The sequence below is a fragment of the Neomonachus schauinslandi genome, chromosome 12, assembly GCF_002201575.2.
Source record: "Neomonachus schauinslandi chromosome 12, ASM220157v2, whole genome shotgun sequence".
Classification (NCBI taxonomy): Eukaryota; Metazoa; Chordata; class Mammalia; order Carnivora; family Phocidae; genus Neomonachus; species Neomonachus schauinslandi.
Genome location: NC_058414.1, coordinates 6,881,066 through 6,897,859, shown reverse-complemented (window position 1 = coordinate 6,897,859; position 16,794 = coordinate 6,881,066). Strand labels below are relative to the sequence as shown.

Sequence of the window (16,794 nt, the reverse complement as noted above, 5' to 3'; positions counted from 1 at the left end):
AAGAAGAAGAAGAAGAAGAAGAAGAAGAAGAAGAAGAAGAAGAAGAAAAGTGATTCTTGATTACCATGTCCTAGATTCATCTGTTTCCTTAAATAATCTTTCAGTCTGGAAGACACTGGAATATCCTCCTGGGCCAACTGTCTTCTATGAAGCTGGCTGATCCAGATCAGGAGCAGCATTTAAGCAAGAGACACTGTGTGGAATGGATGGGACTGTGTCCCCATAGCAAGCAGATTTGCCCACAGGATTACCAACCCTGTCCTCTAGTTACCCTTCCAAGTTGTTAATAGGTGAAAGGGGTAGAGAAAGAAACTCAGGAAGGTCCCCATATCAAAAGTCTAGCTTTTAGTATTATTATCTTTTATAAATTTTGAATGTTAAAAGCTAAATATTAACTCATATGAATTCATACATCAATAATTCTAAACTTTCTTGAAGGAAATTGATGTGTCTGGACAAACAAAGGAAAATCAATGTGGAAAAGCAAAACAGAATAGCTCATTTGTCCATTTCAGACTGTACTATCTCTTTTTCACTTAACAGCTTGGTAAAGATGCAATTTGAATACCATAAAATTCACTCATTTTAAGTGTATAAATCAATTATTTTGACAATTTATATAAAATCAATTTTAGAATATTCCCAACACCACAAAAAGGCCCTGGTGCCCATTGGCAGCCACTTCCTATTGCTACCTCTTGCCCAGGCAACACTTAATCTACTTCTGTCTCTATAATTTTGACTTTTATGACATCATTTTATATAAATGGATCATCTAATAGTTAGTGTTTGTCATCTGCCTTCTTTCACTTGGTACAATGTGAGGTTCATTCATGTTTTGCATGTCTCAACACTTTGTTTTTGTTTCTGAATAAGATTCCTTTTTTTGTTTTAAGTTTTTTGTTTTTTTTTAAAGATTTTATTTATTTATTTGACAGAGAGAGAGAGAGCGAGAGCAGGAACACAAGCAGGGGGAGTGGGAGTGGGAGAAGCAGGCTTCCCGCCAAGCAGAAAGCCTGACGGGGTACTCGATCCCAGGACCCTGGGATCATGACCTGAGCCGAAGGCAGATGCTTAACCAGTAAGCCACCCAGGCACCCCAGATTCCATTTTTATGGATACATCACATTGTGCTTATCCATTCACCAGTGGGTGGACATTTGGATTATTTCCACCTTTTGGCTATTATGAATAATATTACTATAACCATTCCGGTATTAGTCATTGTGTAAATGTGTGTTTCATTTCTCTTCAATAAAAGTCTAAGGGTCAAATTTGCTAGGTCATATAGTAATTTTAAATTCAAAAACTGTTTCACTGCTCAAAAACTTTGAAACTGTTTTTCGAGATGGCTTTGCCAGATTGCATCTCCAGCAGCAATGTATGAGAGTTCCAGATTCTCTACCTTCTTGTCAATACTTGTTACTGTCTGTCTTATCATTTATATCCATTCTATCGGGAGTGTGAAATGGTATCTCATTGTGATTTGAATTTCCATTTCCTAATGATGGATGATGTGTAATTTATTTTGCTACATGTTTTATGATAGTTATATGTATCTGAAGGCATATTAAAAAAAAAAAAAAAACCTGGAGGATATAGCAGCGTTTTCTCTGGATAGTAAAAGCATGAGTGATTTATATTTTTAAATCTTTTTTTTTCTATTTTTTCCTTTTTATTTTTTCCTATTTTAAAATTTAAGAAATATCTTATATAATAAAAAGGGTTTGTAATAACAATCTAGTATAGCTTTCTTTTTACCAGATCATAGAATTTACTGTTAAAAGCTAGTATTTTTCAAGAAGAAGTTTTACAATCAGCTACTTCTCTTTTGACAGTTGCTATGCTCAGTTGTATCCTTTCAGGACATCCATTAATAATGGCCTTAGATTTTTTGCCAAGTCTTAATTTCTCAATTGACTTTGATTCTATATACTTCAGCTATTTATGGGTCAGGCTCTATGCACTAATTCTGGCACTGATCCCAGGTATTTGATTCTTCCCCAAAGTCTATATACAAAATTATTGCCAAGATTGGTAGTGGTAATGATCTTTTATAGACTTCTGATTTGATACGGAGTTAAGTATGGGTAACTTATGACCCTTTCTTTTGAACCAGTTTATAGGTGAATTGGGTTCTTCTCTCTCTCAATTTACCCCAATCTTTTCAGTGTATTTCTCTTATTAAAGAGTAATTTGGAAGCTAGTGTAGGAATATAAAGCAACAGGAAAGTATAGTCAAAGAAAGATTGGGAGAAGTTAGAATAGAAAACCATTCCAGTAAGAGAAGAAACATAAACCTACTTTTATTGTACTCCTTCTTACATTCAAATTCTTGTAAGACACAAACACAAAATGAGAGGTGAAAACTTTGGTTGAATATATCAAGGAAGTATTGATAATAAAACTGGAAGAGTTAAGGGCTTTTTTCATCTTTTTATTGAGGGGGTGAATTTTAAATATTGGATATTTTTTCTTTGTGTATTAGAGGCCTTTTGAGGCATCTGCGATGCTTTTGGAAACAGGTGCGGTACTGGGTGCCTAGGACACATTTGCATTAACGTTCACATCTGACTATGGTGTAGGAGAAAATAGTGAGACCTTAAAATTTTATACCACCAGGTCAAAGTGGAATTAGGGATTTACATAGAGCATTTTTCGGAAAAGTGTTGCCCATTTTGGCATAACTTCTCATGTCTTATAGCTCTTCGGCCCTGATTCTATAGACAGGCACAAGAGAGAACACTCCCACAGGGGAATTACCAACAGAAACTAAGTTTGGTCTCAAAATGGCATTAAACCTCTCAGCAAATGACTGTTAGAACACTCAGTCTCACTCAGAAAATTGTTTGAATTTTTACTTTTTATTTTTATTTTTTTTAAGATTTTATTTATTTATTTATTTGAGAGAGAGAGAATGAGAGACAGCATGAGAGGGAGGAGGGTCAGAGGGAGAAGCAGACTCCCCGCCGAGCCGGGAGCCCGATGCGGGACTCGATCCCGGGACTCCAGGATCATGACCTGAGCCGAAGGCAGTCGCTTAACCAACTGAGCCACCCAGGCGCCCTGAATTTTGACTTTTTAAAGTTGAATTTTTATAGGGTCTTTATAGCTGCTGGCAAAGAAAAATCCAACCTACTTGTCCCATGTGCTTAATTATAACTCATTAGTTGCCCAACACAGAACTTCTTATCAGTTAAAAAAACAAAGGGTGTTGTGAACTCTTTAGCTCACCCTGTGTGTGGTTATGTGTCCCTGTTTTTATCCCTTTTAGATACAAATAACTAGTTCTTTCTTTTTGTATTCTCTGTGTCCATAGCATATTGGTGACCTGTGGATTTATTTTGCCTTTAATCATCTACTTCTTTTGGCTTATGTCTTAAAAGAAAAATCTATATGCCACCTCTGACTAGAGCTTTTTTTAGGAATTCAGGCAATTCTTTTTAAATCATACTAAGTATGCTCTTACAGGCTCCGCAGGCATGAAGAGGCATTAAGATTGCGGTTAGACCAGTCTCTTCAAGATCCCTGCAGGCCGGGCACAGAGACATAACATAATCAAAGGTAGCATGGTAACTTTTCAGGAATAAAAAGGATAGAACAATTCTATGGGTCCATTCCTCTTCTTCTCGTGTTCTGCCTTCAGGCAAACTGGCCTGCCCTGAACCACCCTATGTGCCTAAACAAACAGATAAGTCTATCACTTTAAAATCCTCATTCCTTGATGATATAATACAGCTGTCAAACAAAGATATTCTTGTAGGAATATTTATTTGTCCTTTTTCTTCTATCACAGCAACAAAGAAGTGATAGCTATGTATGTTTGTTGATAACTATGTAAATATGAACAAATCTCAATGGCTACATGTATCTCTCCATAGGCCTTGACTGAATACTGGGTGTGGGCATTTATATACTATTGCATTTCATCTTTAGAACACTATGAATTGAATAATATTAGGTCTGTTTTATGGATTGGTGAAAGGAGACATAATTAACAAAGTTCAAATCTCACTGCTTAATCATGATATATCAATGAATGGTCTCTGGGATGCATCTATACCTTTGATTTTTCTCTTGATCTCTTTTTTCCTCACTATACACACATGCACACACAACACAACTCATGTATCATTCTGCATTTGGATATACAGTATTATAGAAGAGAAGAGGATCTCTTCATGAATGCCTCATGAGAACGTCAAGCTCACCCACCCAAAATCAAAGTATCAGGATTCCTATTTATTCTTCCTACTTGTGGTTGAGCGAGCCCATCCAGGCAAAATCAGATCCATATCCCCTGTAGTATGTACAGAGCACAAAGCTTATGCTTTCTAAGAGTGTGCATATAATTTATCATTCAAACCAAGACACTTTTGATTGAAAGGGGACACAAATCTGTCAGGCATAAGCAAGGTCAATTGAGACTCTCCCCAACAAACTCTTGTGTATTAATTAAACTATTTCAACTCAGACTTTTTTTTTAAAAGATTTTATTTATTTATTTTGAGAGAGAGAGAATGAGAGAGAGCACATGAGAGGGGGGAGGGTCAGAGGGAGAAGCAGACTCCCTGCTGAGCAGGGAGCCCGATGTGGGACTCGATCCAGGGACTCCAGGATCATGACCTGAGCCGAAGGCAGTTGCTTAACCAACTGAGCCACCCAGGCGCCCTAAACTCAGACTTGTTTGTAACACCAACACTGCTCACCCTCACCCCATTAGCAATTTAAACTTTACAAGGTCCAAATTTAGTTTTTTTTTTCTGTTTTCACTCTTTTCCTTTCCACATCATTTTTTCCCAGTTAATGTCTACTTATCCTAAAAGTTTCAGGATTTTTTTTTCCCCTAAATTATCTACAGCTAAAACTTCCTCATGTCTTTTATACATTGACATAGAAATTTGTGCTTGCCTTTATAATAAAATTTGTCAAACTGCATTGAATTCTCTTTCTTCTAGCTATCTTCCCACAGATCTTTCATTTCCTTGGTGCCATAGTTACCATCATGTCCCTAGTGCTTAGTAAAATACTTGGATCAATATGGACTCACACAATAAATAGTTTAGGAACACTAAACAAATGTGGTATTGACTGCAAGCAGGATGATAAAATTGCCCAGATACTTAAACTCCCTTTACAACCTAAATTTTAGTTCTCTGCTGGATTTAATACGGTCCTGTCCCAGGCTGGCTTTTGTGTCCCCACCACCCCCATCAATGGTAATGCATTGTTTGCTCTCTTACTCTTCCTAATGTCCCTCACATTTAGTAGCACCCCTTATCCTGAGGGTTTGCATTCACACTGAAGCAAAATGAAAGATGCATTTAATATGCATGACAAAAACACACAAATGTGATTATAATTTTTGAAACTACACTTTAAAAATTGCAAACCATGAAAGTCTTTTTGTAATATCTTCCTTCTCTAAGATATTTTTAACTCACTGTAGCTTTTGGAAATATTGTTTTACATAAAGAGACATTTTTCAAAACTTCCAAAGGCATGAGAAATATGAAAATACTGAGACTATTCCAGGTTAGAGACATCTCAGAAGAGATTATGATTTAATGCAACAAGGTACATTAGATTGGATCCTGAAAGAGAAAAGACACTGATGGAAACACTGATGAAATCCAAACAAAGTCAGTAGCTAAGTTGAAGATATTATACCAACATTACTTTCCCGATTTTGATAAACATCCCATGGTTCCGAAAGATATTAACATTAGGGGTTGCTGAGTGAAGGGTAAGTAGGAATTCTTCTCTAAATCTCAAATTATTTCAAAATAAAAAGTTAAAAATGTGGGCTACCAGTTTTGCTTCAAAGTTATGGACTGCCATCACAGCCAAATTACAGGGCTGGACACTGGACAAACAGCACTGGACTAATAAAGACAGAGTGGAAGCCCTCCTAGTGGTGAGAAGACAGTGTGAATGAGCACTGGAGTTCACCTGCAAAGCAGAGTTAGAGTAACAAGAGATCCATCACCAAAATGAGGACACTCACTCCCTACCAGGAGAACATTTGTGAGAATATGGACCCAAAACCTCAACAAGAAGTTATCAGATCTGCGATAAGAAGTAGAATTTGAAAGCAGATCATTTGAAGCCATTTCTTGGGTAAGATTTGCCTATATCAATGTCCCTCTGTGGAGGAATTAAGCACCACCTTAAAAGGGCAGCTTTCTGCTTTTCCCTGCATAAGGTTCTTTCCTTATTCCTTTTCTTTACATTTTGTAAGTTGATCATTTGATACGTGTCTCTATTTCAAGGACACTTAACACTGATCCTGTGTGAATTTTGAGATGACAAAATGCAAAAAGAAATGAACTTTAATGTTGAACTCTCTGGGACTGATGATGTTAGGCTGGACCTCTGTCCACATTTACTCGTATTTATCAATTAATGGTAGTGCAGAACTGCGGCTGAGAATAAATGGATAAAGAAAGACAGAAACTCAAGGAAAGCAAGGCAATATTCTTTTTTTCTAAGATTTTTTAAAATATTTTACTTATTTATTTGACACAGAGAGAGACTGCGAGAGAGGGAACACAAGCAGGTGGAGCGGGAGAGGGAGAAGCAGGCTTCCCGCCGAGCAGGGAGCCCGATGCGGGGCTCGATCCCAGGACCCCGGGATCATGACCTGAGCCGAAGGCAGATGCTTAACGACTGAGCCACCCAGGTGCCCCGCAAGGCAATATTCTATAAAAAGTTTATTGAGTTAAATTAAATTGCACCTTCAAAAATAATATGTTCCAAACATTTTATTGTATTACTTTAAATATCCCTCTTTTGAAAGTTTAATAAAAAAATATTTAATTGAGTATAGCATAAGATGGTAAGCCTGTGATGTGAGCTATTATCATAATTATTATTTTCCAAAATCAAGCAATGTTGAGAGTTACAATTGCTTAAGTGATTTTTATTACTTTTGCTATTCAATATAATAATTTCACAATCTCTTAGAAAAATGTCATATATTTCATTAAGAACATCATATTTTAAGTACATGTGAAAGAAGTCATTCTTTTTTTTTTTTTTTAAAGATTTTATTTATTTATTTGAGACAGAGAGAATGAGATACAGAGAGCATGAGAGGGAGGAGGGTCAGTGGGAGAAGCAGACTCCCTGCCGAGCAGGGAGCCCGATGCGGGACTCCATCCCGGGACTCCAGGATCATGACCTGAGCCGAAGGCAGTAGCTTAACCAACTGAGCCACCCAGGCGCCCAAGAAGTCATTCTTGATATGAACTATTTTTACATTTTTCTAAAATATAATAATGCTAATTTTTTTAGAACTTTTGTTTTTCTAGAGAATGATAAAGCTGGGATTTAAAAATTCTGCCAAAAAGAAAAAAAAAAAAGAAAGAAAAAGAGAAAGAAAGATGGGCACCTTTCTGGGAAAAAAAAAAATAGCACCACAGAAATGTACCCATTTAGGACATAAGTAATGTTGAGGTTTGCTCTAGGTCACCAGTGGAATGATTGAGTATGCTAATAAAAATATGCAAGATGCCATCATCTTATCACTTGAGTTAGAAAAACTAAAAAAAAAAAAAAAAAAAAAAAATTAAGCCAATTTTGAATTAACACCATAATCAAAAATTAAGATGAGAATTCTTTTGCTGTTTGTTGATTTCCAAATAATTATCTCTAAAACATTAAATATTTGAGGAATATTTGGTCTTAGCAAACATGTGAAATCCAAAGAAAATTCAAAATAAATTTTTATACTTAGATGTTAAATTTTCTTTATGAAATATTGTTATTCATTCTTTGTCCAGAACTATAAATAATCACAGGAGCCTTATTTTGGCTATACTGACTTTTTTTTTATTTTAATTTTTTTCCTGATGGTAGCATACCTAATCCGTCTATAAATACTCTTCTTTAATGAGCTAATTTAATTAATTTATTTATTTTTTATTCTTATGTTATTCCCCATACATTATTAGTTTTAGATGAAGTGTTCCATGATTCATTGTTTGTGCATAACACCCAGTGCTCCATGCAGAATGTGCCCTCCTCAATACCCACCACCAGGCTAACCCATCCTCCCACCCCCCTCCCCTCTAGAACCCTGTTTGTTTTTCAGAGTCCATCGTCTCTCATGGTTCGTCTACCCCTCCGATTTCCCCCGCTTTAATGAGCTAATTTTATTCTGTGGCTTGGACTATCCATTTTGCCCCTTGACAAGCTGAAATTTGTTATTAATCGAACATGCTAATGGACTTCCAGTCTATATCTAGAATGTGTGTATGTATGTTTATAATACATATTGCTATAAATTAGGCATGTATATACCTGTATTAGGAATGCACTGTATTTGTGTATACATGTATTTCAGAAGCATGATATCTATCTGTATGCACAGATGTATATATATATAAATATCAGAGTTTATTTATACATGTATGTATAAGAATATAGGTATGCAGCTAGCACTCAATTCTCCTTTGCTGTATGCTCTCTCTCTATTTCTCCGGTACACTTATACTTCTGTCAATTTAATTACATTTTTACCATAAATTCATTTGAATGTGTTACCAAATCAGTCTATAACAAATTTTACACTTATATAATTCATCTAATTATTTCATAAAAGAATGAAGTATAAGTGCAGAAAGAGAGCTGTTGTTTCTTTAAATCTAATACTTTGGAAAGACTTGAGTTGTCCAAAACAATTCTTCTAAATTAGGTATGAGCAAGTTATCTGTAAAACACTGGGGGAAATCTACAAGTAATGTGCACTCATATTGTCGCTCATACTGTTTGCAAATACCTAAATTCTGGCTTCACCTTAAAGAAACCAGAATAGAAAATAACAATGTTGTAATGTGGGTATGGTTGATGCAGAACTCCTATCAGCAGATTCTCATGCGAAGAAAAACCTGGAGTTCTCATTAAACAATTGGCAAATATATAGGCATATACATTAGAAGTTTAAACTATAGGGGCGCCTGGTTGGCTCAGTCGGTTAATCAATCGTCTGCTTTCTGCTCAGGTCATGATCCCAGAGCCCTGGGATTGAGCCCCGCATCAGGCTCCCTGCCCCGCAGGGGAGTCTCCTTCTCCCTCTCCCTCTGCCCCTCCTCCTGTGCTCTCTCTCTCTCTTGCTCACTCTTCCAAATAAATAAGTAAAATCTTTAAAAAGAAAAGAAGTTTAAACAGTGTTACTTTTGTGATTCCTCTAAGTACTTTTCAGTCTGACTGACCAAAACATTTAGAGCGATAGCAGAATTGTGTAGGTTTATGTATATATGCAATTTTACATGTATATATGCACACACACGAGCATACGCACACAGACACATATATACACACATATATGTATATGTACACATACTTACATGTCTGTATATTATATATAATGTATATGTATACATACACACACACCTTCCAAGCTGCATTGTTTTGAGTAATACTTTATGAAATTTTAGATAGTCTACAGTAAAATAATACTGTACTTCTTCTCATTTGAAAGGAAGCCGCTTAATCTTTGGCAGCATAGTAGACAGGGACTCGGGGAGTGGAGTTTGGGAATAAAAGAATTAGGTGTTTCGCTCAAGACAAGTCTCCTGGCTTCAGCGTTTCCTTCTGTTCATTTCATTGGCCTTTTTCTTTGCCCGGACCATCATAAGGTAACACGTGGACTTGGGAAAAACCAGAGGACCTGGGAATTAAGAGTGGGGAGAAAATAAGTCCTTGGGGTTCACGTGTAGGTTATTAAATCACGTTCTTTCAAATTGCAACCTTCCTATTGGCTTTGACCATTTATGTTCCATGTTATACATTTCTGTGCCTAAGTTATAAAAGTGCCTGTTCTTACTGTTTTTCTTCTTTTCTCTTTTTTTCTTTTAAGATTTTATTTATTTGACAGAGATTGAGAGAAAGAGAGAGAGCACAAGCAGGGGGAGCGGCAGGCAGAGGGAGAGGAGAAGCAGGCTCCCCGCTGAGCAGGGAGCCCGATGTGGGGCTCGATTCCAGGACCCTGAGATCATGACCTGAGCCAAAGGCAGACGCTTAACCAACTGAACCACTCAGGTGGCCCCTTTGCTTATTTGTTTTTGTGACTAGGTCTCAAAGCTATGCTATTACCTATTTCATGGCTCATATCTTTACAGCATATTTCATCATTTATTAAAATTAAATGCAATGCCAAAATAAAAGAATAATTACTAAGCTACACACAATGAGAATTTACACACTATCAGTCTCATTAATTTACTAAATTAACATGAGATTATTTCTCCTACAGTCTTGCCAAGGCTGGATACCTTTTTTTTGGCAATGATGGGTATAAATACCATGCATGTATAGGTATATGTATTGATACAGATATAGATATATAAATTTCTCTGAATAATTAGGACACATTGAATATTATATATATTTATTAACAATTTGATTTCTTTCTTATATGAGCTGTCTAGTTACATTTTTATTAATTCTTTTCTTCTTTTCTTTCTTTCTTTCTTTCTTTCTTTCTTTCTTTCTTTCTTTCTTCTTTCTTTCTTCTTTCTTTCCTCCCTCCCTCCCTCCCTTTCTCTCTTTCTTTTTTTCCCATTGATATTTAGTGTTTCCTTGTATTTGTGGAATAGCAATTTGTGATCTGCTATGTGGGTTACCAATGTAGCATCCAACCCTGTCACTTGCCTTTGAGATATTTTTCTATTACAGAGGTTTTTAAAATATTAGCTATTACAAACTTTTCTTTTATGGTTTTGGGTTTTTAGCCTCCTTAAGAATGTCAAAGGAGGAGATTGGTGGAGGGCTTTTAACATTTGTGTAGAGCTTAAATTTTCAAAATTTATTATGGGTGTAATTAAACTTTAATTCATTTACTCTTGGGAAAAAAAATATTTCCTTCGAATTTTCAACTATTTTGTAGGTTTTTTTTTTAAGATTTTATTTATTTATTTGAGAGAGAGAGAATGAGAGACAGAGAGCATGAGATGGGGGAGGGTCAGAGGGAGAAGCAGACTCCCTGCCGAGCAGGGAGCCCGATGTGGGACTCGATCCAGGGACTCCAGGATCATGACCTGAGCCGAAGAGAGTTGCTTAACCAACTGAGCCACCCAGGTGCCCTAACTATTTTGTAGTTTTGATGTTTACATTTGTGTTTTGCATAAGAGAGAGAGCTGTGTTCTATTTCCCAGTTGGAAAGCTGATAATTGCAATTCACTGTTTCTAGTAGTTCATTATTTTCACACAGATTTTAAATGTTAGCATTATCGTATATTAAATGTTTACACATCTGCTTTAGCAAACTCTGCTCTGCCCCAGGGACTCATTTGTCTCTCCATGTCCCATGCTGCTGGGCCTCCCGTGATGCGAGGGCAGAGGCCTCACTTTGCTTCGGCTGGCCATGCAGTCCCTGTAGGTGCCTGTAAGGCTGGTTCACAGGAAGAGAGTCCTGTGCTCCTGGTAAATTCTGTTTATATATGCCAGACGAATATTCTGTACTCTACTTTGACCGATAGACCACATTGCTCTGAGGCACTACTGTGAATAACCCCATCAGGAATCTCTTCCCAAGCTCACAAGTTCCCAGCTCATTCTCATCCTGTGTGCCCAAGCCTTGCAAGCCCTTGGAAACTCATGATGAGACATTAGAAAATCCCCACACAGCTGAGCTCTCTTCAACCTCCGGCCCACATTCATCATGCATGCACTGCCCCTCAGCTGGAAGCAAAGCTGCTCTTCCTCCCATGTTTCAAAACGCTCCTGGGGTGCACCAGAGAACAGGTGCTCTTCCCACACTGTGATTTCTCTTTGCTCTTTCAAAAATCCCCACTACTTTGAAACTCATAATGTTAGAAACCACGTGCAACCTTCCTTGCAGTCATGAAAATTTGAATTCCTTCCTCATGATCTTCCCCGTTCGCCCTGTTCTGGTCACTATTCATAGCGCCTTTAACCTCCACCCGCCATGTTTCTTGACCTCCTCTAGGACACTGACAGATTTCTGTTCCCTCACCTAATTCTCACACCCCTGACGCCTGTCATTAGGACTCTGATCATTTTCCCTGTAGTTCTCATTACCTAGGTCCCTCCCTCATCAAATTCTCTCTTAACCAGTTTGATTCTATAATCCAAATTACAATTACTCCTTTAAAAACACCCTGTCATGGCTAATTGTATGTGCCAACTTGACTGGGTGATAGGGTCCCCAGATATCGGGTTAAACTATCTTTCTGTGTGTGTCTATGAGGATGTTTCTGGATGTACATAACATTTGAAATGATAGACGGCGTAAAGCAAATGGCCTTCCCCAATGTGAAGGGGCCTCAATCAGTCCTTGGAACACTGGGATAGAACAAAGTTTGAGTAAGAAAGATTTCTCTGTCTGTCTGTGTCTCCCCGCCCCGGGACATTCATCTTCTGACTTCAGACTTGGACTGGAACTTAACACTCAGGTCTCCTGGGTCTGTAGCTTGCCAACTGTAGATCTTGGGACTTCTCAGGCCCCATAATCACATGAGCCAATTCTTATTTATTTATTTTTTTAAGATTTATTTATTTATTTTAGAGACAGAGACAGAGAGAGCACGAGTGGGAGGGGCAGAGTGAGAGGGAGAGAGAATCTCAAGCAGACTCCGAGCTGAGTGTGGAGCCCTATGGGGGGTTCAAATCTCATGATCCTGAGATCATGACCTGAGCGGAAACCGAGAGTCAGATGCTTAAGCTACTGTGCCACCCAGGAGTCCCGAGCCAACTCTTTATAATCAATCAACTTGCCTCTCTCTCTCTCTCTGTCTCCACAGGTGAGTGCAAATGCACACACACACATATACACACTCTCACACTGGTTCTGATTCTCAGAAGAACCCTGTCTCATACACACCTTAACTCCTTTGCTTCCTCCCTCTTGATTAAATTCTTTTGAACTATATTAGTTAATAGAATATTGGTTAAAATGTAATGGTTAAAACCAATTGTGGACTCAATCCTTATTTGTATATTTGTTCAGGTAAAATGAAATCTAAAGATTAATAAATCATTTTTCCTGGTTTCCCATTTCGTTTGAAGAACCCAACCCTGAAACCCTGATACCCTGATATTTTTCTCATAATTCTACTACATTCTCCAAGTCTTTCCCTTTTCCCCCTGGGAGAATTCTGTTTCGCATGTTCAGCGGTTTTGTCAAACCTCAAATATTTCCCTCCTGCCCTCTCTCACACAGACTTGCTTTGTACTTCCCTGGTAGAGTTGAAGACAGAGAACTGATGTTCCCCCCGGGTACCAGGACCCCCCCCCTCAGCCCATTCCACACCACAGCCACTGCCCCCAGCCCCTGCCACGATCGAGGATCAAGTGTCTGAGAGCCACCCCACCTTCCACAAGCACTTAGCAGTCCATCCCTCCCGATCCTCCCAAAGATCCCTTTACAGCTGAACATATTCCTTACCCTTTCCTAAAATAAAATTTCAGAACAAAGTAAAACTGCCTCCCACCTGCTTTACTCTATGACAGAATATCTACCACATGGCTTCTCCAGACCCTGCCTCCACATCCACTCCTTCTAATGTCTTCCAAATTAATTCAGGCTTTACCTCCAACACTCTAAAAGGATTCCTCTTTTCAAAGTCAGTGATGGAATATCTCAACTTTTCGGTGGCAGCCAACGTGGGTGATAAATTCCACCTTCTAAAGCTCTCCCCTCAATGTCTCTCCTGCTTCTGACTTATGTCCCACCTCTGTCCTCTGTGGCTGTGTTTTCCCAGGTTTCTTCTCTCTCCCTTTCCTCTCTTTTGCCCTTTATTTATTTTTTTTTTTAAAGATTTTTTTTATTTATTTGAGACAGAGAGAATGAGAGAGACAGAGAGCACATGAGAGAGGGGAGGGTCAGAGGGAGAAGCAGCCTCCCTGCCAAGCAGGGAGCCCGATGCGGGACTCGATCCCGGGACTCCAGGATCATGACCTGAGCCGAAGGCAGTCGCTTAACCAACTGAGCCACCCAGGCGCCCTCTTTTGCCCTTTAAACATCAGAGCATGAGAGGGTTCATCCTTAGCCTTCTCTGGGTTTTCTGCTTGGTGAATCCACATAGCACTGGCTTTAAGCATCATGTGTATCAGTGGGCTTATGTGTTCATGACTTCTACATTTATTTCTCTGATTTCAAACTCTCCACTGAGTTCCAGGCTCATGTTTTCAACTGCACAGGTGACAATTTCACTGGGATAACAAATGAATGCACTGAGGAAACATGACTAACTTAGAACCTTTGATATCTCCAATTATGTTCCCTATTGACGTTTCCCATCTCGATAAATGGCACTGTCACCATGCAATTTTTGGAACCAATAAGCTAAGACTCCTGGATTCTTCTACTTTCCTGATGCTATCATCTATTGCATTAGGAAGCCCCAAAACATCTACCTTCAAGACACACCCCAAATTCACGTGCACCTTTAACCTACATCACTTCTCTTTCAGACCAATCTGCCCACAGCATTGGGCTCCTATTGTTTCTGTTTCAGTTGCTGATTTTGGATGATAAACTCTTCACATAGTTTAAAACACATCAACCTGATTAGTCTTACCTCTGCTTAAAACCTATGGTTCTTAGAATAAAACTCAAACTCTTCCATGGCCCCAATGCTTTATATTACTTCATCGTTGTCTGTGTCACTAACCTCATATTATGTTCTCTCTCACCACTCTAGCTTTATTGGACTTCTCTTTGGGCCTCAAATAAATAAAAGTTATTACCAGTGCGGGGTCTTTGCCCTTGCTCTTGATAGTCTGGAAACATTTTCCTTTTACTTTTATATAAAAAGGCCTTTATAAAATATTAATATCATTTTAATGAGATCAAATATTTATACAAACTGGGCAAATAGAGAAGGTGGGGAAAGAAGAATGCCTTCCAGTAAAGGAGGGGAAAGGGCAGGAAGGAGTGGGCAGGCAGGGGGAGGCAAGGGGTTTAACATCAACAATCTTCAGTGTGGGGCTCTCCAGAGTAAGGGCAGGCAGGTCTGGGGTATTGTGTCAGGTAGAGTATGGGGTCAGCAAGAAGAGAATAAATATAAAGGTTTGAATTTCAGGAGGCAGGTAACAGGGCCTGACTCTTAGGAGCCAAAGGGGCCAGCAGGCTGGGAAGAAACCCTCCTGGTGCGGTTCTTATGCACTGTAGGAAGGTGGGAGGCCCCTGGAGTACTGCATCTTCTTCCAGCTCTGCAGCTGAGGATCTGGGCCCTGGGCTGACACCGCCCCTGCCGTGGGGTGGGTAGCAGACAGTGAAGGCTGGGCATCAGGCTCGAGGTCGGCGTCCTCCCTGCAGACAGTGTAGCTCCAGGAGTGAAGGCTTCTGATTAGAGGCCCTGGTCTGGGCACAAAGGAAGGGACCACACCATTTCTGATCAGGGGCTTAAAGGCAGATGGCCTGGGCTCCGGGTTCCGCCTCCTGCTTGTGCTCTCTGGAATCTCAAACCACAGGGGCCCGTCAAACTTCCTGTTCCCCTTCTGGCACTGGCTGAGAGCCCTCAGCACGGTCTCCTTGGCACAAGGGTCTGGGCGCTCCTCCACTAGTGGATGCCCTGCAGAGCAGGCGCCGTGCCCCTGTGCCTGGGACACCCAGGGGTTCCCTCTGCGCTCAGGGGGCGCGATCCTGACCGTCACAGGGCTCCAGATCCGTCTTGGGTGGCGGGCACTCCAAAGCCACCGCTTCATGTAACTCTCCCAGGCGCCGGAGAGATCCGGCCCCAGGACTGTCTCAGCAGGTGGCTTGGCGGGAAAGCGCCTCCATGCCTCAGGGACCACCCTCCGCGGCTTGGCGGGGTCCCAGTTGGGCGGCATCTGCGGGAGGGGTGCCGAGCAGATGCGGTGCCCACCGTCGTTGGCCTGTGCAGGCCTGGGCGGCGGGTTTCGGCGCCCTTGGGCGAGGGGTGGCGGCTCGGGCTTGGATGTGCTCAGGTAGTTGCCCATGGGAGCGGGCGTCAGGGAGGCGGTTTTCTACTGGGGATTCGGCTTCCAGAAGTTCCCAGTGTCGCCGGACGCAGCTGTAGCCAAAGCGCCCAGGACTCAGATGACCGTTGGCATCTGGGTGCACGGAAAGCGCGTGGGCTTGCGTTCTGGAACCCTCCATAACCCCTGGGCGCGTGAGGCTGGCAGAGGGGACTCAGGAGAAGTCTGCAGGTGCAGCTGCAGCCTGAGTGTGCATGGTTATCTGGAGGTCACAGCCTCCAGTCTCTGTTCTTCCAGCTGCTGATAGCAAGAGTTTGGCTGCAGAGAGAGGACTAGGACTTCACCATCTCCACTCCCCAATCCCCAGCATCTTTAGTGCAATATCATTCACATACCATACAGTTCACCCAAAGAGTACAGTTCTATGGCTTTCAGCACGTTCACAGATACGTGCACCCATCACCACACTCAATTTGGGAACATCCATGCTTCAAAGAGAAAGCCTGGATGCTATGACTATCACCTTCCCATCCACCTCCCCTTCCCCCAGCCCTAAACAACCACTCATTCATTTTCTCTCCAGATATAGATTTCTCTATTGTGGGCTTTCATATAAATGGGATTATGTAATATGTAGTCTTTTGTGACTGGCTTCTTTTGCTTAGCATACTGTGTTTTCAATGTCCGTCCATGCAGTAGCGGGTTGCAGCTTTTCACTCTTTATGATCCAGCAATATTCCATTGCACAGACAGACCACATGTTGTTTATCCTTTGCCAGTTAATGGACATTAGGGTTGTTTCCACTCTTCTGATATTACGAATAATGTTGTTATGAACATTCATGTATAAAAGTTTATGTGGACAAATGTTTTCATTTCTGTTTG

At 40.2% G+C, this 16,794-nt stretch overlaps 1 protein-coding gene across 1 annotated transcript; it reads right to left on the bottom strand.

The window, feature by feature from the left end:
* Positions 1-15,126: 15,126 nt before the first annotated feature.
* Positions 15,127-15,930, bottom strand: POM121L12 (POM121 transmembrane nucleoporin like 12). The gene has a single exon (XM_021703721.1). The coding sequence runs from the start codon at positions 15,928-15,930 to the stop codon at positions 15,127-15,129; it is 804 nt and encodes a 267-aa protein (XP_021559396.1).
* Between the last annotated feature and the right edge of the window lie 864 nt (positions 15,931-16,794).